The sequence below is a fragment of the Episyrphus balteatus genome, chromosome 3 (assembly GCF_945859705.1).
Source record: "Episyrphus balteatus chromosome 3, idEpiBalt1.1, whole genome shotgun sequence".
NCBI lineage: Eukaryota > Metazoa > Arthropoda > Insecta > Diptera > Syrphidae > Episyrphus > Episyrphus balteatus.
This window is the reverse complement of record NC_079136.1, coordinates 50,300,280-50,327,284: the sequence shown is the minus strand read 5'-3', so window position 1 is coordinate 50,327,284 and position 27,005 is coordinate 50,300,280. Positions and strand designations below refer to the sequence as shown.

At 32.8% G+C, this 27,005-nt stretch overlaps 3 protein-coding genes across 3 annotated transcripts; 1 reads left to right on the top strand and 2 right to left on the bottom strand.

Moving 5' to 3' along the window:
- Window positions 1-2,793: 2,793 nt before the first annotated feature.
- LOC129916698 (membrane metallo-endopeptidase-like 1) lies at window positions 2,794-4,833 on the bottom strand. Its single transcript, XM_055996797.1, has one exon. The coding sequence runs from the start codon at window positions 4,708-4,710 to the stop codon at window positions 2,851-2,853; it is 1,860 nt and encodes a 619-aa protein (XP_055852772.1). The 5' UTR covers window positions 4,711-4,833; the 3' UTR covers window positions 2,794-2,850.
- Window positions 4,834-20,995: 16,162 nt separating this feature from the next.
- On the top strand, window positions 20,996-23,068 carry LOC129914987 (membrane metallo-endopeptidase-like 1). Its single transcript, XM_055994442.1, has one exon. It carries the CDS (start codon window positions 20,996-20,998, stop codon window positions 23,066-23,068), a length of 2,073 nt encoding a protein of 690 aa, XP_055850417.1.
- A 1,440-nt stretch (window positions 23,069-24,508) lies between these two features.
- On the bottom strand, window positions 24,509-26,964 carry LOC129916692 (neprilysin-like). The gene has a single exon (XM_055996790.1). It carries the CDS (start codon window positions 26,618-26,620, stop codon window positions 24,509-24,511), a length of 2,112 nt encoding a protein of 703 aa, XP_055852765.1. The 5' UTR covers window positions 26,621-26,964.
- Between the last annotated feature and the right edge of the window lie 41 nt (window positions 26,965-27,005).

Genomic DNA, 27,005 nt, shown 5'->3' with positions numbered 1-27,005 from the left:
CCAACGTGTCCCGGACATGTCCCGGACGTGTCCCCAACGAGTCTCGGACATGTCCCGGACGTGTCCCGGAGATGTCCCGGACGTGTCCCGGACATGTCCCCGACGTGTCCCGGACATGTCCCCGACGTGTCCAGGACATGTCCCCGACGTGTCCCGGACATGTCCCGGACGTGTCCCAGACATGTCCTGGCCGTGTCCCGGACGTGTCCCGGATTTGTCCCGGACATGTCCCCAACGTGTCCCGGACATGTCCCGGACGTGTCCCGGACATGTCCCCAACGAGTCTCGGACATGTCCCGGACGTGTCCCGGAGATGTCCCGGACGTGTCCCGGACATGTCCCCAAAGTGTCCCGGACATGTCCCGGACGTGTCCCGGACATGTCCCAGACGTGTCCCGGACGTGTCTTGGACATGTCCCGGACGTGTCCCGGACATGTCCCGGCTGTGTCCCGGACATGTCCCCGACGTGTCCCGGACATGTCCCGGACGTGTCCCGGACATATCCCGGACGTGTCCCGGACATGTCCCGGACTTGTCCCAGACATGTCCCAGACATGTCCCAGACGTGTCCCGGACGTGTCCCGGACATTTCCCGGACGTGTCCCGGACATGTCCCCGACGTGTCCCGGACATGTCCCCGACGTGTCCCATACATGTCCCGGACGTGTCCCGGACATGTCCCGGACGTGTCCTGGACATGTCCCGGACTTGTCCCGGACATGTCCGGGACACGTCGGTGACATGTCAGGGACACGTCGGTGACATGTCAGGGACACGTCGGTGACATGTCCGGGACACGTCTGGGACACGTAAGGGACATGTAGGGGACACGTTAGGGACATGTCCGGGACAAGTCGGGGACATGTCCGGGACATGTCCAAGATACGTCGGGGACATGTCCGGGACACGTCCGGGACATGTCCGGGACACGTCGGGGACATGTCCGGGACACTTTGGGGACATGTCCGGGACACTTTGGGGACATGTCCGGGACACGTCCGGGACATGTCCGATACACGTCCGGGACATGTCCGGGACACGTCCGGGACATATCCGAGACACGTTGGGGACATGTCCGGGACACGTCCGGGACATGTCCGGGACACGTTGGGGACATATCCGGGACAAATCCGGGACACGTCCAGGACATGTCTGGGACACGTCCGGGACATGTCCGGGACACGTCCGGGACACGTTGGGGACATGTCCGGGACATGTCCGGGACACGTCCGGGACATGTCCGATACACGTCCGGGACATGTCCGGGACACGTCCGGGACATGTCCGAGACACGTTGGGGACATGTCCGGGACACATCCGGGACATGTCCGGGACACGACCGGGACATGTCCGGGACAAATCCGGGACACGTCCAGGACATGTCTGGGACACGTCCGGGACATGTCCGGGACACGTCCGGGACACGTTGGGGACATGTCCGGGACATGTCCGGGACACGTTGGGGACATGTCCGGGACACGTCCGGGACATGTCCGGGACACGTCGGGGACATGTCCGGGACACGTCCGGGACATGTCCGGGACACGTCCGGGACATGTCCGAGACACGTCCGGGACGCGTCCGAGACATGTCCGGGACAAGTCGGGGTTATGTCCGGGACACGTCCGGGACATGTCCGGGACATGTCCGGGACACGTCCGGGACATGTCCGGGACATGTACGAGACACGTCCGGACGTGTCCCCGACGTGTCCAGGACATGTCCAAGACACGTCGGGGACATGTGCAAGACACGTCGGGGACATGTCCGGGACACGTCCGGGACATGTCCGGGACACGTCGGGGACATGTCCGGGACAAATTTCCGGGCGAAATTTCCACGCCCCCTGCCACGCCCACTTCTGAGTGTGCATATTTATATCTAGAAAACGGCTTGCACAATTTGAATAAAATTGAAGAAATTTGATTATCTAGGAGAGTTCAAAAGTACAAAATAGTGTCGACCCTAATCGCCCTTTTGGGGACATGTCCCGGACGTGTCCCGGACATGTCCCGGACGTGTCCCGGACATGTCCCGGACGTGTCCCAGACATGTCCCAGACTTGTCCCAGACATGTCCTTGTACAGACATGTCCCGGACGTGTCCTGGACGTGTCCCAGACATGTCCCAGACTTGTCCCAGACATGTCCTTGTACAGACATGTCCCGGACGTGTCCTGGACGTGTCCCGGACTTGTCCGTGACGTGTCCCTCACATGTCCTGGACGTGTCCCGGACTTGTCTCGGACGTGTTCCGGACATGTCCCGGGAGTGTCCCGGACTTGTCCCCATCATGTCAACTACATGTCCCGTACACCTCCCATAAACATTTTTCAAGTTATAGCAAATTACTCGAAAACGCCTCAAACGATTTTGATTAAACTTTGCAGAGTTAATATTTATTTAACAAAATTTTACCCTAAATGTCGGCTCTTCTCTAAAATCAAATTTTTTTAAACATTTATGTAAATTAACATAAAAGTGCTTTGAACTGCAAGAGCAAGTGCGTGCGACCCAGTAGTGCATTTTATTTACTGATATCAAAAGTTTGACTTTGAATAGTTTGACACTATTTTTGTCGTTTGGTGTTTTTTGTATGATAGAACATAACACTCCTAGACAAATAAGGGGGGCCTAAAAAAAAAACTTGATACAAGTCCCCCAAAGGGCTACCTACGCCTTTGGTTACCCTTCAATACTTACCACTTTTGACCAATATGCAGCAACAATAAAAAAATAAATCATAAAAAGTCTTGATTTTTTAAAGTAAACAAAAAAAAAAACACAAAGAACAAAGTTTTGAATTTTATTCAATTTATTAATCTTTCCAATCCTCAAAAATTATTTCTCTTACCAAACTCTACACTTCTTTTCCGGATTCATAACACTTCCCACAGGACATTCAAAAGCATTTGCAAATGTATTAAAACTCATCAACGAACGTTTTATTCTCAAATCATCTGCATCATGAACATCCCGTCCAGGTAATCCTTTAGCACTTTTCTTAGTTTTGCCACAGAAAAATTGTGCATAATCAATAAAGAACGATTGTCCCAATGATCTGTCCGCCTCGGTCTCTTTTCCCATAATATTCTTACCAACTTGAATCAGCGACCTTTGAAAAGCATTATAAGCCAAACGTATTCCACCAATATCAGCAATTTTCTCTGTAACACCACTATTACCCATTTCTTCTTGAACACATTGCACACTGTCCCAAAATTTTTGATTACATGACAAGGCACTTTGAACCATTGAACCGGTATAATCGTAACTTATTCCATTTGTATCGAAACCATGAAGAAATTCATGACCAATTATAAATCCTAGGACACTATATTTATTTGTTGTGATGTCCTTGCCAAAGATACCCTCTTGAAGAAGACTGTAAGGAACTATAATTTTATTCCTTGGCTGAAGAAAAAATGGACTTGATGTAACGCTCCATTGATAAGCAATATGAATTGGATCGCCATTAATAGATTTTAAATATTTTGTGGTTTTATATTTTAAAGCCTCGAGGAAATTGTTGTAAAAATCTCCTTCCTTAATGTCAAGACCTGCGTAATACTTTGCTACAGCATCAGAAGTCATATTTCTGTCAGCGTTACCAATCTGAAGATCCATCACAGAAGTTTTGGTGTAGATGAATAATAGCACGTCACGTTGATCTTCATAAAGCTTTGAGACCCCAGCTAAAAACTCGACTTTCAAATAGTTGAATAGGTCTTGAACAAGTTGGTCATAATCGTGCTCGTAAAAGTGATTCTCAATGATATGATCTACTGCCAAAGGCATTCCTTGATGAAGTGCCGTAACGCACTCGTTTGGACTGATACTATCGATGCTATATTGGTCCAAAAACTGCAGGAATTTGAACATTATATAGTTACACACTAAATCAGGCTTTGAAGAGTTCAAAAGCTCTGCTATTTTCATCACAATATCTAAATTTTGAATAATTATCGGAGTGTAGGGATCCATTTCATGGCCAAAAACTGTATTAAAATATAGATACCAATTGATTTGTTGTAACGCTTCTCCAAGATAGCCTAGGACAACTTCTTCAGCTTCATTATCTTCGTCGTATGGTTGAGACTTAGCCACGATTGGAGCAAGAAGCTTTTCAAATTCAATAATCTCTTCAGCTAGTGAACTACTATTGATTGAAGCCTTCTTGAGAATAGCATTAATTGATTCCTCTGAGCTAGGATGAAAAGCCACTACGTCGATGTAAATTATGTTAACACTTGAGTTATCCCATCTCGGCATAATAGTGTGCTCTAGAAAAATTTGGGCGCCATTTTTATTCAATTCAGCAAGAGTTTGAAGCCAGCTAAATTTGGTTTTGTCCCAGGAACTTGATACTGCCCAATCACTTTGAGGCTTTATGGCTTTCAAAAATAGATTCATATTGTAGTCTTCTAAATTTCGACAAGACTCGTAGAATGTTGTGACTTTCTTCAGAACTCCATGATCTTCTTTAGACTCGAGAAATCCACTTACTTTCTCGTTCATGGTGGCATCGAGAAGACTTAAGGTATCACCGTTTTCAATGTTTGAATTGACTTCGTTCCATTTGCCACAGGCATATTGATAAAAGTCTTCACATGGACTAACTGAAGGTTTCAAGTATTTCTCGATGACAGCTTCGAGAGGTATTAAAAAAGTCCCAAATAACAGAAAAACAAATATCACTGATTGGCACATATTGCGCGAATTTTTTAAAAAAATTGTGACTGTTCGTTAGGCTTCAAATATTACGATTAAATGCGTTATCAAGCGAGAAGACCTTATTTCGCGCATCGCGGTGATGATAAAGTCTGACACATTGAGCAGGCATTTTTTTTTTTTATTTACAAAACAAACTTTTTTTTTGTTAGAAAAAGCTTCTATAAATTAACCTTGAAATGAATACAGTAAAAAAACATGACAATGCCGGTCGGGGCAAAAAGATAAACTTATGGCATTTGAATTGAGGTTCTTCAGATTAATTGAAAAAGATTTTTTTTGAAATATATATTGTATTTTTTTTTTTTTTTGTTGTATTGAGAAGAAGATGCAATCTGTTGAATTGGCTTCAAAAGTTGCTCTTTAAATAATTAAGAGATTTCTTGATGTTTCCTTATTTGAAATAAAGACTTTTTTTCAAGTTACAGTGTGATGAAAGAAAGGTGACAATTTCTTTGAATTTTTCAATTTAGAGGCTTTGAAAAACTCAATTAGGTGATAAGCTTTTTATTATTAAACATGTTGACAAAGCTTTAAAAATTGTAACATTCAATGCAGGCAATATGATGCACTGTGCGGCATTGGGGAGAAGAATACTTTCTGGTTTTCTCTAATATTTCCTGGTTTTATTTGTTAGTTCATTAAATATTGTATCGTTGGGGGTATCGTTTACATTTGATTTGTATAAAATTACGAAACGTTTTATTCATCATTTATGTCACAAGCTTTAATAAAGAAGGAACTTAGTATTCGGTCAAAACTACTTGCTCCTATAAAAATAAATGCAATAAGACTGGCCCGTTTGATTTAATTTTTAAAATTAGATTTTGTTGTAAAAAATAAAACAAAAATATTTGCTAAGAAATTTTATAGTCTAGAGCTGACACCAGATTTCTGTTCCATGAGGTAATAAGTTAAATTTTGAAAAAAAAAAATAACTTAATACCAAGTTACGAAAAATAACAAAATCTGGCACAGTTTACGGTATCTTAAAAAAATGCCCACATTTAAAATCGATCGTACCTACTCATTTATTTTTTTTTTTTTTTTTTGAATTTTTCTAAAATCACTATACCTATTGAAGAACAGAATAATTTTATCTTTGACAAAAAAAAAAAAAATAAAAATGTATGATAAGTTAGAGAAATTTGAAAGGGTTTTTTTTTAAATATTACCGTTAGAAAATGCAAAAAAAAAAACAGTTTTTGACTACTTCGAACCTTATTCTTTTATATAAAGAAAATTGTTTGAACATTTTAAGTAACTGTTTCTATAAGAACCTTCTTTGCTTTCAAGACCTGTTTAAATTTTTCCGATATCTTTTTTACTGCCCAAAATATCATCTTGATTGCTCAAAAAGATTGATAAACGACAAAAAAAAAAAAATCAAAATAGCGCGTTTTTTTAACATTTTCCAAATTTTTACTTGCGATATAGGTACTATAGGGCAAGTTTAGGATTCGTAAAAAAAATCGAACTCGAGATAACAATTTTACATGACATTACGATGATGGAGAATGCCAAAAAAGTGGGTCCGGCAATTCTGTCTGTCTGTCTGTAAGAACCTCGAGCTACAGCCTAAACTACTGAAGCGATTTTCTTCAAACTTGGTAGTTAACAGTTTTGGGTGATTCCCTAGAGGAGAAATTGAAGTTTTTTTTTAGGACCAAAACTAACGGTACCTGTCATATAACGGAAACAGAAAAGTTGATTTATTTCAAAAACGGCTCTAACGATTATGATTAAAATTTTTCTGCTTACTGTTACAGATAAGAGCCTCCTTTGATAATAAAAAAAATATTTTTTGTACAGTTATCGGTACCTGCCATAGAACGGTTTTTTGGATTTATGAATTTCTCAAATTTCAGATTTCGACCAAATTTTTAATACAGAAATGTTTAAACAATCATTATTTAAAAAAATTTTTAATTTTTCAAAAAAAACATTTTTGGATTTTTAAAAAATATTTCAAAATTTTTTTTTGAAAAATCAATTTTTTGCAAACGAGTTGGTGAAAAATTTTGAAAATTTGTTTTTATGTGTAAATTAATTATTTATTCAAAATTGCATATCAACTTTTTTTTTTTGAAAAATGTTAGAAAATTTTTATATATAAAAAAATTATTTTTTTAAAAAACGGCTCTAACGATTTTCGCAAATTTTTTTTCTAAAAATTCCTTTTTATACTAGAAATAAAATGGCATACTTAGTTTTTTGTAAAAGATCATTTGAAACGGCATTTAATTATTTATAAAAACAGATTTTATTTTTTTTTTCACCACTAACGAAATTCCGTGAAAATATCAAATTTTAAATTTTCCCTTATTTTGTTCAATTAAAAACTTTAACATTAGAGTAACTTTTACCATAAAAGCAAGTACGTGCGACCCCAGTCGTGCAATTTATAAATTATAAATTTTGACCATATCCGACAATTGCCACTCCGTAAATGTTAACTCAGTTCCAAGTCTATTTCATCAAACAACAAAAAAGTGTGGTGTGTTCACATGTACATGTTATAATTGAATTATACTTCTCACTCACTTAATAAAAATAAACTTTTTTCTTTACACATCATATCTGGGTTGGGGTCAAAATTCTGCCGGGGTCAAAATTCTTTTGTCAAAATTCTGCTTTCAAAATTCTGCTTTACAAAATTCTGCTTTCAAAATTCTGCTTTTCAAAATTCTGTTTTTCAAAATTCTGTTTTTCAAAATTCTGCTTTTCATAATTCTGCTTTTCAAAATTCTGCAAAAAATTAAAAAAGGGTTTGGAAAATGTTAAAAAGCGCGCGCTTTTTAACATTTTCCAAACATTTAAACATTTTTAAATGCGAATTAATTTTTGTTTTATAAATGAATAAATTTGAAAATATTAAGAAAAGGTTTTTAATATTAAACATTTCCGAAAACAACTAAAAATTTATTAATTTATCAAATAAAGATGAATATTCAAAAATTTGAATAAGAAAAGGAATATACAATATCGGTTCCAATTAGTATACATATTTTATTTGAAAGAAAGTCAGTATATGCATTTCAAAAAATATTTGCGACACTTAAATAAAAAAATTTAGTAAAGTACCAATGTTGAATTACATTAATGAGGTGTATTTTTCGCATATGCTATAAAAAAAAAAAAAAACAGAATTAGCAGAATTTTTTTGTTCAAATGTAATGCTGGCAGAATTTTGAAAAACAGAATAGAAAAAAAGCAGAATTTTGAAAAACAGAATATTCGCTAAAAAAGTAGAATTTTGAAAAGCAGAATTTTGAAGCCAGAATTTTGACCCGATCCCATCATATCTACTGTCAATATTCTTACATGACAACCTATACTAAATCTTACATCATCTGAAAGCTTATTATTTAAGCTTTCAATATTCAATCATGTTTGTAAGACATCCAGAAAAAAATCTGGAATTTATTGAATGCAATCAATTTTCATCAAAAAAAACAATCTTTTTTTTCTTCCATCTCGATTTAGTCCATTTTTTTATTTGACAACTTATACTAACTTTTATATCATTGAAAAGCTTATCATTTCACCTTTAAAAATTTGCCTCAACCATATTTGTACGACACCTACAAAAGTTACAATTTTTTAAAGTTATAACTCGAGAAGGAAACGAAAGCGAGAAAATTAAGTCGTAGTTAAATTTGTTTTGCGTTGCAAAAGTATCGTTTAAATAAGCTTTGACCTCCAAAAACAAGAGAATGCGGCCATACCTACATAATATTCTTGTGTAAAAAAAAGATTTTTTTAGGAAAAACAAATTCAAAACCGTAATTTTTTTGTATAGAAACGGTTTTGTAATTATTTTTTTTTTTACAGATAATTTGGATACAAGTTGGAATTTTTCTTGCGAAACAGCCTGTTTGAAACGAATTTATGATTTATTAGTCCCCCGATGTGAATTTCTTCTTTTTATTTATTTTATTATTGTCAGCAGTGTATCATCTTTGATTAAATGTCAGTGTCAAAGGCAAAGCCTGCTTCGCACTGAAGAGCTTTATAGAATTCCCAATTGCCATATTATCATAAATATTCATGTGGTTTCTGGACTCGTACTCTGCGTTTCCTTAGATCATCATTATATGATAAAAGATTTATTTTGGCAACTTCCGAATATGACCAAAAGAACCCCGCCTATATTTTTTTCGTGGTATATTTTTCAGTTTGTGATTTCCTGAGACAAATTAATATTTCACAATGCAAACTTCTCTGTATCCCTTCCTATATAACATAAGGAGAAGGCGACTTAAAGATCATTCATAAAAAATAAATCCAAGAATCTGATAACCGATCACTAATCAACGAGCTGCCCACGCGCTGTAAGATATGAAATAAAAAAGAGTTCTTCAGTTCTTTATCCGTAGGGCGGGCGTTTAGCTTTTTTTATCTTTATATTTATGGTCTTTTTGATACGAAACGATGCGTGGAGTCCTTCAAAGGGAATATTAAAAACACAAATGCAACTTCTAAGATGCCGACATTATGATGTTTATGCCATATCACCATGCGAGCTGACATGACTTGGATATTATGTGGAAATGAATTCTGATTCTGCAGAAGTTAACAAATCAAATGAATGAAACAGATGAAGAGCCTTTTTTGGGGTGGCAGAAGGATATGATTAAGAAAAGATGCCAAAGAGAATAATTTTATTGAAAGTACACAGTTTTTCTTTAGAGTGATTTTAATATTTTATGAAGCTCTTTTAGGATTTAGACTTCTAAAGGTTATCATTTTACAGAAGTTATAAGTTCTAAGTTAATTCTGTTACCTTTTCTATTCAAGATATAAGTCTTTAGTCAAAAAGGTTTGCACATAGGCTAAGCCCCAATAATAGCAATCACAAATGTGATTGCATAATAATAACCAGACAGATAAGTTGCAAATAATGTGGGTTAAGTGGTCTGATTAATGGTATAAAAAATGAGTGGCTCTATGCAATTTCCTTATATGTCATTTTCTTTTCTTGTAAGTTTTTTTTTTTAGAATTCGTGTTGCATTTAATAGTTCGCTTTGTATTTTGATGTAAAAGATAAGCCCACATTCGTATATAATTATAAAGTTCAAAATCAATTAAATAAATTTGTTTGGTTTTGATTTGTAATCAACTTTTGTATCTAGCTGCTAAAAAGTGGGTAGTGTGTAAATCTGATTTTTTCCCATTTTAGTTAATTCAATCTTAACATGTGTTTTAAATCTTGATAAAACTTAATAGGCGACTTCCCATAATGAATAAATGGGAGTATGTGGGGTAGACGACATGGATAGTACAACTTTTTCTATTGCGAATGTGTCAACATCTTGCGTGCGATACATTTTAACTTTAATGAATGACCATACAAAATTATTTAATCGACATATTAGTGTTGATCAGTGATCAACTATTACAAAAATAGAAAAAAAAAATAAAGTATTCATTAACTGAATTAGGTTTACCAAAGTAAAAAACAGCTATTGATTAGGAATAAGTTCATATTGCATAATAAAATTTGACAAGTCAAGTGAAGTGGAAGCGAGTATGATAATTTTATCACAAGGAGCTCTCCACTAACGTTTTAAAAAGGATATACAATGTATATTATACATAGTCGTCGCTATTAGGAATTGTCTTGAAAGTTTCATGTTGAAACTACACCGAAAACAAAAATTTATAGTAACAGCAATTAAATTATAATTTTTGAGTGACAAAAGTTGTCCAAAAATTAAAATATCAGTTTTGATACGATTATCATATCATTATGACATTTTTAAATTTTAGCTTGGGAATAAAAATTTCACTTTGACAATTTAAATATATCAATATTGACTAAATTTTACGTTTCGGTTTATTATAATAATATTTCATTGTTTTTCATTTTTATTAATTTGTAAGTTCTTTCTTTTTTCTTTAAAATTAAACAAAACATTACTGAATTCGAATATTCTTTATAAATATAATATTGGTGAATGGTGATTTCATTTTAATTTTCTAAGTAATTCATACATTTTACTTCGAAAATACATCACATAGCGCCTTTAAATTAGTAAAAATTAATTGTTTTTTATTTAATAATTTGGAATGAAAAATTGATATGATAAGTTGATAGTAGATAAAATATATAAAAAAAAAATTTTTTTTAAATTTGATATTTAAATATCATTCTTATACATAATAATAACGCAATAACTTAATTTGATATTTTGGTTTAAGATATACGCTTTTCTTTGTAACAAATCTGTGTGGAGGAAATTTATTTCATCCTAAAAATACCTATGTATTTTTTAATTTGTACATTTTTTTCTTTTTAAAGCTAACTTTTGTTTTCAGAGATCACATTTCTTAAAATGCGTATTAAACATAATTATAATTATACTATTTTTACTCGGTACTTTTTTATAGAAAAAAATATTTATGGTTTGATGTTTCCGCAAAAAAAAAAATGATGCTCAGTGCTCTACCCAAAACACGAATGTGGAAGAAAAACATTTCTGAATTATTTTCGTACTTTTAGTATAGTTGAACCATAAATTAAGGTACCTTCCACGTAAGAATTTTGTAAAAATATAGGTAATTTTCTCCAAACCGGTCCCTGCGATTTTGATAAAAACATTCAACTGCAATCGCAATGTAAAATATAGAATGGTCAACGTTGATTCAATTTTGAAAAAACGAAAAATCATTCCGAAAAACAGTTTAATCAAAGTGGTTTCTGTTTATTTAAACTAGGTTCAAGATTCACACAGTGTAGAACGGTTATTAACTTCTAAATTTGTTTAAAACGACAACCTCATTAACTTCAACAAATTTTTTTTAAACAAAAGCTTTGATTGCACTAATTAAAAATTAAATAAAGAAAAAATAATTTTTTGGATTAAGAAATATATAAACATATGTATATTTTTTACATATCAATTTTTAGCTTTATTTAGTTGTGAGAATTGGGATACATTTTTGAATTGGCTAAGTACTTTCTTAGTATCTTAGTAAATACTTTCTTAGTATAAATATTAACAATTTACAAACAAGCGTTGACCTGTGAATTTTATTTTTGAGTTTACATTCACTTAAAATTTTTTTTTTCATCATCAATAAAAGCTGTGTTTTATTTTTCTCGTGATCCAGATCAGATCATTGTAAAATCCTGCTTTTATTGTAATCTATCGTGCGGCTTAAATGGACTCGTAAAAAGTCGGCATTACTTTCCCAATTTTCTTTATTTATTTTTAGTTTTTGATTATTTATTAAAAAAATACATCAATCCTATTGCAAACAATTTTTACTCTGAAGACAAAAGTTTAACCGGGTCCCAAAGCAAGGTAAATGTTTGACAGCTGAAAACTTTTTTCGAAAAAATGTATTGTCAAAAATTTGGCTTAATTTAAGCTCCGAAACAAAATCCTCTCAAAAATGCATTTGATATAAGATTTTGGATAGAATTTTTTATGTTAGCTAAAATTAAGCATATATTTTGAGCACTTGACCATTTTTTAAAAATTATTTTGGAAGTAAGTTTTTTTAATCCTGTGACCCCCCCCCCCCCCCCCCCCCCCCCCCCCAAACCAATTTTCTAGACCCGCGCCTGGGTCCCCCTACTTGCTATTGCTCTTATTATGGTAAGAGTTGCTTAAATATAAATGGTTTTTATGTGAAATTCATAAAAGAATACATTTAATTGAATTTAACCAGGCAGTTTGTGTACTAAAAACTCATCATTGCAAAAATTTTCAAAATAATTTTTTTCTAGAAAAATCGTGTATTTTTTGAAGTAGGTACATATAAATCGATGAACACTGACTGCATGAATGGAAAAGTGTGTATTTTATTTATTTACACTGAGGGAAAAGCCACCATAAAACAACGTTAAATCAATGAAAACCACATTGATTTAACTATTATTCGGAATGTTTTTGCGTTGAAGATGAACATTTTAAAATCAACGTGGAAAAAAGGTTAATTTTTGATGGTTTCGTATCTTAAAGTCACATAAATCAAAGTAGTTCATCTTTGAAACAACAACGTTTCAACTTCAATTTATTTTTTCCCTCAGTGTATTTATCGGACTTAATTCAAGCGAAAAAAAAAAACAATATATGTACATTGTACATATGTATATGAATAATAATAAAAATAATAATAATAAAAATAATTTAAAATATAAATTTTTTTGAATTATAAATATTATATATAAATGGTGACTCCTGCTTCACTTCCGTTAGTAGTGTGGAATATATTCCAATGACATCTTAAGGCCATAAAACTGATATTTTTTTAATGAATAAAATAAAAGAAATGATATAGGCTTTTAAAAAAAGCTATACCAAACCATTGTGAGCTGTTGATTTTTGATTTTTCATATTTTTTGTCTAAGACAAGTCAAGTTTTTAAGCCCCTCTTGGATGGAAAAAGCTCAAATTTGTTTGTTTGTCTTAAGCAAACTTATACGTCTAGCTTTTTGGCACGACTTGTGTAAAAAAAAGTTGAGATGATTTTTATCTCAACTTTTTTTTATGTATTTTATTACAATAATAAGATTGAGGATGCAAAACCGCAAGTGCATTTTACTATCTCTTTGTTAGTTTTTGTCTTAACGGATGGAATAATTAACATCATATTACTTACAACATTTTTTTCAAACTCTCCAGAGGTATTTTTGGAATTATTTTCTTAGGACCAAAAAATCGTACCTCCCAATTACCAATCTCTTACAAAGTACAATTTTCTCAAAAACGTGGATTTTGATGAAAAAATTCAAATGTTATTTTTAAAGTAACGTCCATCTTTTGGTGAAACAGTTTTTTTTCGAATATTATTTCTAACGGTCTGCCGTAGAACAGTTTTTTTTTTTAATTTCTTACATTCTTCCAAACGACTTATTCAATTTCAAAAAAAATGTATGACTAACTTTAATATTAGGTATTAATAAATTAAGTTTTGAAAAATGAACTTTCGAAAAAACGATGCATAAAATTTAATTGAAATTTGGGTTTCAGATGTTGATTAACCCTCTGTAGGCACACCTCTTTTTTGTGACGTGATAGGCACACGGGTGCGAATTTGGCTTCTACTTTTTCATGTCGCTAGAACTCTTTTATGTCTCATAATTTTATAAGAGGAAAATAAATTGCATTCATTTTTTTCAGTTCAAATTCATTTGAGATGCTTTTTTGTCCTTATAATTTAAAAAATTTAACCTAAAAAAATCTGTTTTTTGTGACTAAAAAACTAAATTTATATCAGACCTTATATTTCAACTTTCTTATCATGCTCACCTTTTTTGTCATACTTGCTCATCTTCAAAATATTTACATTTTTGAAGACTCATTTTCAGTATTAAAAAACAAGGACGTTTTCGAAAAATTAGTTAAAATCGTAAAATTTTCAAACATAAATGTGCTTTATGAGTTTGTTTTAAGTAAAACAAAAAGCTGTATATGCTAAAGTGCTTTTCAAAATATTTTGTTCCAAAATATCGGGGAATTTAATTGGACTTTTGTCATTTTTTGGACAATTTTCGTACGTCGTTTTTTTTTTCTTTTTTATATGTTTTCTTTCGTTTTTTTGTTTTTGTTTTTTGTAGGAATCAAGCATTATAAAAAAAAAACAGTCTTAAGATTGAATTTAAAAAAGTTGGATTTTTTTAAGGAATTTTGCCTGCAGAGTTGGATCTCATTCGATATTATTTAAATATTTATAAGTTTTTTGTGAAATTTATCATTACTTTGATAAAATATACCATAAATATGTGTTTCTGAAGGTTTTCTTATTCAAAGAAACACAAATTTAGTACATATATTCTGATTTTTGTCCACATCCCCCATACACTCGACGCACTGTGCACGGGTCAGAATTTGGCACGACATGACTTTAAATTATACAAAATATAAAATAAAAAATTAATAAATAATAATAACTAAATTTAAAAATATTTTTAATACTTTTTGCACAAATTTTATATATTTTATTTAATTTTTATCTTAATTGGCAATTATTGTAAAAGTAGAAATATATATTAAAATCGTTGCTTACAAAAATGTTATGTTGCTGTTTTTGAAGCATAAACTGCAAGTAGAAAATTATTATCCAGAGTGCTTGAACACTTTTACGAAGGTATTTTTCAAGTGAGCGTTAGAAATTGAGCGAAAGTACCAACTTTTTAATAACAATAATGATGCAATTAATAAAAAAAAAAAAAAATCATGTGTGCAATTCACACGTGGTAGAAGTGAAACCTTAAGAAATCATTTTTCTTGCAAAAAAAAAAAAAAAAATAGAAAATATCTACCTATTTTTATTCTATCACCTTCAAATCCATGTTTTTTATATGACAACCTATATAAATTTCTAAGCTGAAAATATATATATCGATCAGGTCTATGAGACATCTACAAAAAGAGCTAGAATTTTTTAGACTCGATGAAATTTCATCCAAAAAGCAATGTTCTCATGCTATTAAATCAATTTTTTTGTTTTACAACCTCTGAAAAATTTTATACCATGTGAAAGCTTTTTGTTTCACCTTGTATAATGATGCATAAATCTTATTTCAAAGATGTCTACAAGAGAAGTTAGAATTTTTTAAAGTCAACCATGTCGAATTTCCAGACTGAGATTACGGTACTTCCTACACTGGTAGCTGGTCATCGCCAACAGATCTCCACAGGTGTTTTGAGGTATTTTTAAATTTTTTTTTCAATTTAAGATTGTGTAACTTGTAGAGCACGTAACGTTATGTGTGATATATCAAATAAAAGGTTATGTTATCAGCATGCGTATTAAAGTTAAACCAAATTTGTATGTGCGCTAGATCAAAAGATATAACGTGTGTTGGAAAAGAACATCTTTTTATCGTTATCTCCGAAATTTGAATATGAAATTTTGTACAATTATAATTTGTTTAGTTACCTATCCACAGTACAAATTTCATTCATCTATCTATTAAAACAAAAAAGTTATAACAAGTTGAAGTAGTGTCGCGTTTTCGTTTCATCTTGTTTCAAATCACTACGATACTAAAGAAGTTTTCACTTCAAAAATAAAAAAAAATCATGTGTGCAATTCACACGTCGTCGTAGAAGTGAAACCTTAAAAAATAATTTGTCTTACAAAAAAAAATATCGAAAAAATCTATACCTTTTTTTTATTCCATCACCTTTAAATCCATATTTTTTGTATGACAACCTATAATAAATTTTATATCATCTGAAAGCTTATTATTTCACTTTGTAGATGTCGCTTCAATCATATTTCTACCATGTCTACAAAAAAGTAAAAATTGTCGAAAGCTCACCATGTCGATATTTCAAACTGATATTACGGGTTTTTTGAGTTTTCAATTTAACTCAGGATTTTTAATGTGAAATTAATTGAAGTTTATCATATATATAGTTTATTTAATAACCTATCTACAGTATAAATTTCATTCATTTATCTATTAAAATCAAAAAGTTGATTTTGCCTGTCGCTTTTTCGTTTCATCTTTCATCAATACGATACTAAAGAAGTTTTCACTTCAAAAAAAGAATTAAAATTTTTTTTGCAAAAATCCTAGAACCAATTTTGAAAATCGGGCGAAGAATCTATCTGGTTTTGTACAGTTTGTCATCCTGATTACGAAAGGCTATGCAAGAATCTGGATTAAGGGGCAAAAGGACTGTGTTTTGGACCTTCAGGAGATGAATAAGCCGATGAAGAAAGATCAAATCATTTTATTAACACGTCTTTGAGCTAAAGTTTATATCTGAAGATGATTGATACGTTGTTCATACAGTGGAAAATTGAAAGGATCGTTCCAAGAGCAAAGCGTACAAAATTATTCAGAAATTGATTCGATTCGGTTTTTAGGAACTTCATAAAAAGGACTCCATACTTGTGAAGCGTATTCAAGATGGGGTTGTATATAAAGATAAAGTAACAAATGGATCATCAAACTCCTTTGATCAACGTTTAAATAACACCAAGAATTGAGCTCGCTTTATTAGCAATGAAATCCAAAAAACCCGCTCTATCATGCCTACAAAAACAAGGAGTACACTTTAAATAATTGATGTAACTAGATTTTAAATGAAAATTATCTTTAAATAACAAAATAAATAATTAATTCTTCCGGTTTTATGACTAAAAAACAAAAAAGAAAACATGTTTTTAAAGATTTTTCCTGGTTCAGGTTTTTCCAAGCATCATAAGATGTATGTATGTGTATAAGTTTTATGGAAAATTTGTAAATGACTTTTGTTCATTATTGTTTTCTTTATTAGAATAAATTTGTACAAGACTTTATTTAACACACATTTATCGAAGAAAATTCGCTTCAAAGTCAAAAATTATCATGGGTAAGAAAAAATGAACTGCATATAAAAATTAATATCTGAGTAATCAAAAAATATATATTAACATTTTTAAAATGCAGTTTCAAAGAATTACATTTTTCCTAATAAACAAGATCTTAGCAAAGCTTCTATCATTAATATTGACGGAGAAATTAATTTCACAACAAAAACATTACTGTTAAAAAAAGAGCCAAGTTATCCTATGTTGAAATTATGCTGGCACAAAAAGTACTGAGATGTAAAAGTGTACCAAGTTCTAAAGTTTGGGTTCAAATTCGTATCAATAAAATTTTGATTGTTCTCTTGACAATTTTTCTTAACCATCGATTTTTAAAGTTATTTCAAAAATTGCCAATTAAACAATCAAACTTTTATTGATACGAATTTGAACCCAAACTTTAGAACTTGGTACACTTTTACATCTCAGTACTTTTTGTGTAAGCATAATTTCAACATAGGATAACTTGGCTCTTTTTTTAACAGTAATGTTTTTGTTGTGATTTCACTAGTTTTTGCAAGGTATGGCTGTAGAATATAAAATCTCTTTATTTGATGAAAATTCAGTGAAAATGGGTGGTTGCCACGCCCCCTGCCTGAAATTCTCAAACTTAAAATTTTTTCCTTTGTGTAAACTACCAGCTCCACCATTCATTCTACCAAATTTCAAGATTCTACGACATACAGAAGTGCTCTATAATAATTTATGAAAATTCAGCGGAAATGGGCGGTTGCCACGCCCCCTGGCTGAAATTCTCAAATTTTAAATTTTTTCCTTTGTGTAAACTACCAGCACCACCATTCTACCAAATTTCAAGATTCTACGACAATCAGAAGTGCTCTATAATAATTTATGAAAATTCAGCGGAAATGGGCGGTTGCCACGCCCCCTGGCTGAAATTCTCAAGTTTTAAATTTTTTCCTTTGTGTAAACTACCAGCACCACCATTCTACCAAATTTCAAGATTCTACGACAATCAGAAGTGCTCTATAATAATTTATGAAAATTCAGCGGAAATGGGCGGTTGCCACGCCCCCTGGCTGAAATTCTCAAGTTTTAAATTTTTTCCTTTGTGTAAACTACCAGCACCACCATTCTACCAAATTTCAAGATTCTACGACAATCAGAAGTGCTCTATAATAATTTATGAAAATTCAGCGGAAATGGGCGGTTGCCACGCCCCCTGGCTGAAATTCTCAAGTTTTAAATTTTTTCCTTTGTATAAACTACCAGCTCTACTATTCTACCAAATTTCAAGATTCTACGATAAATCAGAAGTGCTCTATAATATATGATGAAAATTCAGCGGAAATGGGCGGATGCCACGCCCCCCGAATTGAAAATCTCAAATTATCGATTTTTTCCTTTGTATACACCACAAGTCCTATCACCGTGTAAAATTTCAAGTTTCTACGATATCGGGAAGTTCTCCATAATTTTGATGATCTGTCAGTGAGTCAGTGAGTCAGTTACGGTTTTTGCGATTTTTGAAGCCCTATATCTCAGAAACTACTCATCGTAGGAGGCTGAAATTTTGTGAGGTGTTTGGTTTTGACGAGCTCAACAAATGTAGTGAGTTTGAAATTTCTAGCATCTTTGGTGTGGAAGTTAGAGGGGGGTCGAAAATGGCCTGAGTTGTTTCCTGTAAATAAGGGTGTAGTGCCAAAGTTGCTAGAGAACTTGGCTGGGCACTACCGTGCCCCTTGATTAACATGAGTTAAGGCAAACCAATTCTTAAATATTCTCTTAGTGGAATCAACTGTGCAGATTGAGAGTTAATGTAGAGCAATTTCCTTCATAGAAAATACCCCAAAATCACCCCTTGAAATGCCCTTATCATAATCCAGAACACCCTGTATTTCGTCCATCAATATCAATTCCTTTAAAACCACATCACCTCAAAAGATCACGTTAGACTCCGATTGGAAAATCCAAGAACAAGTGGTGATTCAACGACATGACAGCAAACCAATCAGCGTCATCATCAGTTTTATTTTATAATTCCACCAAAAAATAATCTATTTTTTATCTTTTGGAATCACATTATTAACCAAAATATTGTAACCAAAATTTATGCATTGATTGTTTTTTTTTTTTTTTATTTTGAACATAAAATCCGTCAAATTGTTGTTCTTACCACTTTCCTAGTCACTCGACCTGATCATGATTAACCGGATATGGTTCTTGCAGCGGTCATTTAAAATAAGATTTGATTTTATTAAAATCAGTTGACAAAGTGTAGACACATGTATCGCACATCTTTTGATTTGTTGTTTCGTTAAACAGTGAAATAAATATTTTGTGTGTTTTCTTCTCTAGTGTCTTATCTGAGTATTTTAAACAAGACTAAAACTTTCATATCGAAACTTTGAAGAAATTTATGTAGTTTGAATGACTACGTTATAATGTAGTCCGAAATCGGTTGGATTTACAGAAAAATGCATAAGACAATATTTGTAGATAATTTTATGTCGAACAGATTTTCCATAGACCCCTACTGACCTCCGAGCAACAGGTCACGAGATATATGCGAAAAACTGATTTTCGTGACCTTTTGACCTCTATAACTTCTAACGCGGACGCGATATCAATGTCGATTTTTCACATCTTCATAACAACGCCGTAATGAATTTTCGTGACCTTTTGACCTCTATAACTTCTAACGCGGTGTTTTGAGGTATGTTTCAAATTTTTCAATTTAAGATTGTGTAACTTGTAGAGCACGTAACGTTATGTGTGATATATCAAATAAAAGGTTATGTTATCAGCATGCGTATTAAATCAAATTTGTATGTGCACTAGATCATAAGATATAACGTGTTGAAAAAGAACATCTTTTTACCGTTATCTCCGAATTTTGAATATGAAATTAATTGAAATTTTGTATTTAATTAAAATTTATTTAATTACCTATCTACAGTACAAATTTCATTCATCTATCTATTAAAACAAAAAAGTTATAACAAGTTGAAGTCGTGTCGCGTTTTCGTTTCATCTTGTTTCAAATCACTACGATGCTAAAGAAGTTTTCACTTCAATAGGTATATTAAGTTCGATTCATTAACCTTTTTTTAACGTTTACAGTTTATTAACATTGGTTAATGTTATTAATGAAACCTAAATAATATTGTCTTCTTCATTTATGGGAGATAATACATCAACATTAATGAACTTTATCTATCAACTTTCAAAAATCTACTTAACCGACTTGACCGTTGATTTTTATTAATTTATTTAGAACAATTACTATAAATATTCACTATCTTTTGAACAGTCTAAAATATACAAGTAATTTAACAACTTAATGGGTTTAGTTTACCTCCGTTATTATAAAAGCATTCGTATTCTCTTAGTTTTAAATTCACAAATTTAGCATGAAAACTAAACAAAGGAACCCCCGTTATCACAAATACGTTATTACTTTTTTGCTTGATTGAGAAATTAGCATCAGGGCTCATGCAATTTTTTCTTAAAAAGATTTCACACTAAAAAAACTTGTTTACAAATTTACCTACTAGCTATTGGGAATCCCCAGTTAAGTTAGTTTCAACTTCAATTCTGTCTTTTCATGCAGAACATTACTTTTTATTTAAAATGAGAATATAATAAAGAATCTTACAAAAATTAGTAGTATTACTACGAGCAACACTGGCGCACAGTGTTCGCCAATGAACCTGACTAAGCATTTCCATAATTTCGCCAGAATAGTTTCCAACTTATTGTTTTAATGCATTTTATTAAATGACTAAATTGATTTTCCATTTTATTCAGATAATCCCAGAGTCAAACTTGATTAAGATTATGATCGAGCTTGGTACACAATTTTTTATAAAAAGGAATTTTTTAGTGAGATGAGCCCTTACTTGTATCCGATTATAAGTGAGGGAAAGTCGTGTGTGTGTTGCGGTTGAAAAATTTAAAATGAAATCAATTTGTTTTTGGATGATGTGCATCAAGTTGTGCATTGACCTCACGCAAACAGCACCAATTTCCTCAGAAAATGGAGAATTATTTAAAGAAAAAGATATCTTTATTACCTCTGACGCTCACCGAATGAAATCCTTGATGAACACTTCCATCGATCCGTGTGATAATTTTTACGATTATTCTTGTGGAAATTTTCCAAATGTTATAAAGGATAAGGAAACAACAACCATCAAGCGATCGACCCTGTTTGACTTGATGTTCGACATTTATGACAAAATGGATGATATTCTCCAAAAACCACGTAATCCTAGTGACGAATATTACAATGAACTGGAAGTGACAAAAAAGTTCGTTGATACTTGTGCAAGTGCTAAACTCTTTCCAATGGAACCAAAACACGAATATTTGCAAGTAATCAAAGAAATTGGAGGATTTCCTGCCATCGAAACAAATTGGGATGAGCTGTCTTTTGATTGGTTCACTATGACAGCGCATCTAACTCGGTATGGCATTGTTGGTTTTGTTGACGAGAAAATTTTACCAAATCATCCATTCGAACCAGTTTACTATCTCCCAGAACTTGGCTTCGGATTTGATGTTTATCAGGAGAATATTGCCACAAATAAGTCCGAAGCATATATTTACAATGAGAAAATTATGAAGAAACTTCTGCAAGTGTATGGAGTGTCGGAAACTAAAGCTTCTCGAGTCATAGATGATATCTTTGATTTATGGCGGGAAATATTGAAACTCAAAGCTAAGTTGCCTAATAAAGATTTGGTCGGTATTAAAAATAAATGTCAAGAACTTTCAGCTGTAGAAGACATTGAACCACGCTTCAAAAAATGGTATAAACTATTTCGAATAGCCTGGGGTAAGACTGATTTTAGAGTTTCGTATGCGTTCAATTGTCCATGCAACTGGTTTTACAGCAAACTCGACCTTTTAGCCAAAAAGAAACCGAAAGCATTTGCCAATTATATGGCTTTGAAGTTTCTCTATGAGATGCATCCTCGTTTGATTTCGACGAAGTTTCAACGAAGACAATGTCTTGCTATTACAAAAGGTGCCTTGCCGACTATATTTTCTCATTTCTATGTGAAGGAACATTACAATAAGGAAAACGAAGGTGATATTATGAAGATGATCACAGAGTTGAAGACGGCTTGGAAATACTCAATAAACACATCAGATTGGTTTGATGATAACGCACATAATGAGGCTTCAAAGAAATTGGAAAATCTTCGTTCGCGAATTGGTCAAATGGTTGATCCCATTTCTGACATGTATATAAAAAAAATCAACTCCCTTAAACCAACAAATAATGTGGCCCTCAACATCCTTGAATTAGCTAAGTTTAAAGTTAATATGCGTCATTATGGTAATTTACATCCAATTGAAACCAATAAAACATTAGCTTACGACATTCTAGATGGAACTAGTGTAAGAGCTTTTTATATGCGTTTGGAGAATATGCTTGGTTTGATGGCTGGAATACTTCAGACTCCAGTTTATCATAAGAACTATCCCAATTCTATAAAATATGGTACTCTTGGGTATATTATTGGACATGAAATTGGTCATGGATTTGAGGGATATGGATTTGCAGTAACTTCAAATCGAACTCAACGTTTGTGGTTATCAAAGAAGTCCAAAGCGATAGTAGATCAGGAGTCAAAATGTTTTATAGATGATTATAGTAATTTCAAGGACCCAGGATTTGATCAAAAACTTAATGGAATGAAAGCGCTTAGTGAAATTGAAGCTGATAGTTTTGGACTGAGACAGGCATTCACGGCTTATAAAACAGTCCTGAAAAACGGTTTGAAACATGAAGGTGATGTGTTTTTAGAAAAAGAAACTGTTCCAGGATTGAATTTTAATCATGAAAAAACATTCTTTCTTGCATTTGCTCAACTTTATTGTGCGAAATATGAATCAAGACATTATTGGAATGAATGGAATGAAAATCATCCACTGAATAGATATCGAGTTATTGGCACTCTAAGGAATTTCGATGAATTTTCAAATGTTTACAATTGTCCTGTCGATAGTCCGATGAATCCTTCGCAGAAATGTCGGCTATGGTAGATTTTGAAATTGTAATTTAAGTAGTTGATATTTATAAAAAATATTTATTATTAGTCTTGTATTAATTATTATTAATTATAATTAATATAAATTAAGTATAAAATTATTGTAAAAAACAATATTAAATAAATTAAATAAAAAAAAATATTTTGCCAAAGAGTGCTGTTAAAGAGCAATGTTTCCATAAAAAAGTTTTTATTGAATTGTTATATCCGTACAGCATAGTGCCTATTTTAGTGCATTAATGTGTACCCATGCACATTTACATCGATTCTTTGCTTTATTGTGCTTTGATTTGTCTTTGAAAACTCTCCTGAAAGGCGGTCAATTGAGTAAAAAGTAAAACAATTTGCAGATCACTGTGGCGTATGCATAACATTTTTTTTTATAAGCAAAATTAAACAATAATATAAAATTTTTACCATTGATTACACTTGCACACAATTTTAAACAAAATTTTTGGTTCAATGCTTTTCAATGTCTCTGAAACACTAAGCATTAGTAGGTTGAGCCGCTAAAATTTGGTCAAATCTGAATGAAATGACTTTTTTCCTTTTAGCTTTTATCACTGGCAATAAAATTGTTGAATGACTATAAAATCTACATGATAGATAACATAAAATTAAAAGGAAATTAGTTTAAAATCAAAAATTTGAATTTGAAGGAAATTTTGGTTTATTTTTGGATGAAAATGGATTTTATAGACATGCAGTATATCGCCAGTGATAAACTTATAGAAAAATTTGTTTTGGTTATCAAAAGGTACCGGATATTTTTTGAAATTGACCAATTTATCTCTGAAAGTTTACAGCCAAATTACTTTTTTGTTACTAAGCCATGAGGAGCAACGCTTACAAAAAATTGCAGAATGTCTAATGTTCATGTAAGACAAGACACTTGTTTTGCATGTTTTCGAAAACCATTAAGATTTGAAATAAACAAGTTACTTTATTCAAAGAGCCCTTTGTTTTTTCTTTCAGCATAAATTCGTATGGACAATTACTTTTCGGATCCTACAAAGATTCATTAAAAAAAATAAACAATAAAATAAAAAAAAGAATTGTTAATTTATTTTTCTTATCAAGCCCAGCAACAAAAATTTAAAAAAATTCAATATTCCAATTTCGAAATATAATTCCCATTTTTAAATATTTTATTGACCTAATAAATAAATCAGTGATAAAAGCATTACCTATAGTATTAGTAGAAATAAACAGAAACTTTTTAATCAAAATATAGCTCTTTTACAGCACACCTTTTAACAAAAAAAGAAAGAATTCATCAAATATCAGTCACATTACTTTTAATATTTATTTAATATTTTTTTTTAATAAAAGTTATTTATATTTAATATGTAAATAAATAAATTAAATAGAATAAAATAATATTATTTTCTAAAAATGTTTCACATATGAACTACTTAATTCACAATTTCAAATTCTACCACAATCGACACTTCTGCGTAGGATTCATCGGACTGTCAACAGGACAATTGAAAACATTTGAAAATTCATCGAAATTCTTAAGAGTGCCAATAACTCGATATCTATTCAGTGGATGATTTTCATTCCATTCATTCCAATAATGTCTTGATTCATATTTCGCACAATAAAGTTGAGCAAATGCAAGAAAGAATGTTTTTTCATGATTAAAATTCAATCCTGGAACAGTTTCTTTTTCTAAAAACACATCACCTTCATGTTTCAAACCGTTTTTCAGGACTGTTTTATAAGCCGTGAATGCCTGTCTCAGTCCAAAACTATCAGCTTCAATTTCACTAAGCGCTTTCATTCCATTAAGTTTTTGATCAAATCCTGGGTCCTTGAAATTACTATAATCATCTATAAAACATTTTGACTCCTGATCTACTATCGCTTTGGACTTCTTTGATAACCACAAACGTTGAGTTCGATTTGAAGTTACTGCAAATCCATATCCCTCAAATCCATGACCAATTTCATGTCCAATAATATACCCAAGAGTACCATATTTTATAGAATTGGGATAGTTCTTATGATAAACTGGAGACTGAAGTATTCCAGCCATCAAACCAAGCATATTCTCCAAACGCATATAAAAAGCTCTTACAATAGTTCCATCTAGAATGTCGTAAGCTAATGTTTTATTGGTTTCAATTGGATGTAAATTACCATAATGACGCATATTAACTTTAAACTTAGCTAATTCAAGGATGTTGAGTGCCACATTATTTGTTGGTTTAAGGGAGTTGATTTTTTTTATGTACATGTCATAAATGGGATCAACCATTTGACCAATTCGCGAACGAAGATTTTCCAATTTCTTTGAAGCCTCATCATGCGCGTTATCATCCAACCAATCTGCTGTGTTTATTGAGTATTTCCAAGCCGTCTTCAACTCTGTGATCATCTCCATAATATCACCTTCGTTTTCCTTATTGTAATGTTCCTTCATATAGAAATGAGAAAATATAGTCGGCAAGGCACCTTTTGTGATAGCAAGACACTGTCTTCGTTGGAACTTCGTCGAAATCAAACGAGGATACATTTCATAGAGAAACTTCAAAGCCATATAATTGGCAAATGCTTTCGGTTTCTTTTTGGCTAAAAAGTCAAGTTTGTTATAAAACCAGTCGCACGGGCAATAAGACTCATATGAAATTCTAAAATCAGTCTTACCCCAGGCGATTGGAAAGAGATTATACCATTTCAAGAAGCCTGGTTCAATGTCTTCCACAGCGGACAGTTTTCGACATTCATTACTAATACCGACCAAATCTCCATTAGGCAACTTAGCTTTGAGTTTCAATATTTCCCGCCATAATTCAAAAATTTCCTCTATCACTTGAGAAGCTTTAGTTTCTGGCACTCCATACACTTGCAGAAGGTTCTTCATAATATTCTCATTGTAAACATATCCGTCGGACTTATTTGTGGCAAAATTCTCCTGATAGACATTAATTCCAAAGCCTAGTTTTGGGAGATAGTAAATTGGTTTGAATGGATAAGTTGGTAAAATTTTCTCGTCAACAAAACCAACAATGCCATACCGAGTTAGATACGCTGTCATACTGAACCAATCAAAAGACAGCTCATCCCAATTTGTTTCGATGGCAGGAAATCCTCCAATATCCTTGATCACTTGCAAATATTCCTGTCTTGGTTCCATGGGAAAGAGTTTAGCACTGGCGCAAGTATCCACAAACTTTTTTGTCACTTCCAGTTCATTGTAATATTCGTCACTATGATTACGTGGTTTTTGGAGAATATCATCCATTTTGTCATAAATGTCGAACATCAAATCAGACAGGGTCGATCGCTTGATGGTTGTTGTTTCCAAATCCTGGATAATGTTTGGAAAATTCCCACAAGCATATTCGTAAAAATTATAACACGGATCGACGGAAGTGTTCATCAAGGATTTCATTCGGTAAGCGTGAGAAGCAATAAAGGTTTCTTCTTCGTCGATAAATACTTCGTTTTCGGAACAAATTGGTGCTGTTTGAGTGAGTTCGATGCACAATTGGATGCACATCACCCAAAAAAAGAACATCCAAGTGGGGCTTGATTTCATTTTAAATTTTTTAAGATCACGAGACACGACTTTCACTAGTAACGAGAGACAAGTAAGAACTCATCCCACAAAAAATTCCTTTTTTATTTGAATGCAAAATTGTTTACCAAACACTATCATAATCTTAATCAAGTTTGACTCTGGGATTATCTGATTCAAATGGAAAATAAATTTAGTCATTCAATGAGATGCATTTGCACAATAAGTTGACAACAATTATTCAGGCGAAATTATGGAAATGCCTAGTCAACTTCATTGACGAATAATGACCAGTATTCCCTGCAGTAACGCTACTTATTCTTGTAAGATTTTTTCCAATATTCACATTTTAAACGGTAAATTGTAAACCTATTTATATCACAAGTATTGTTTTGCATGAAAAGAC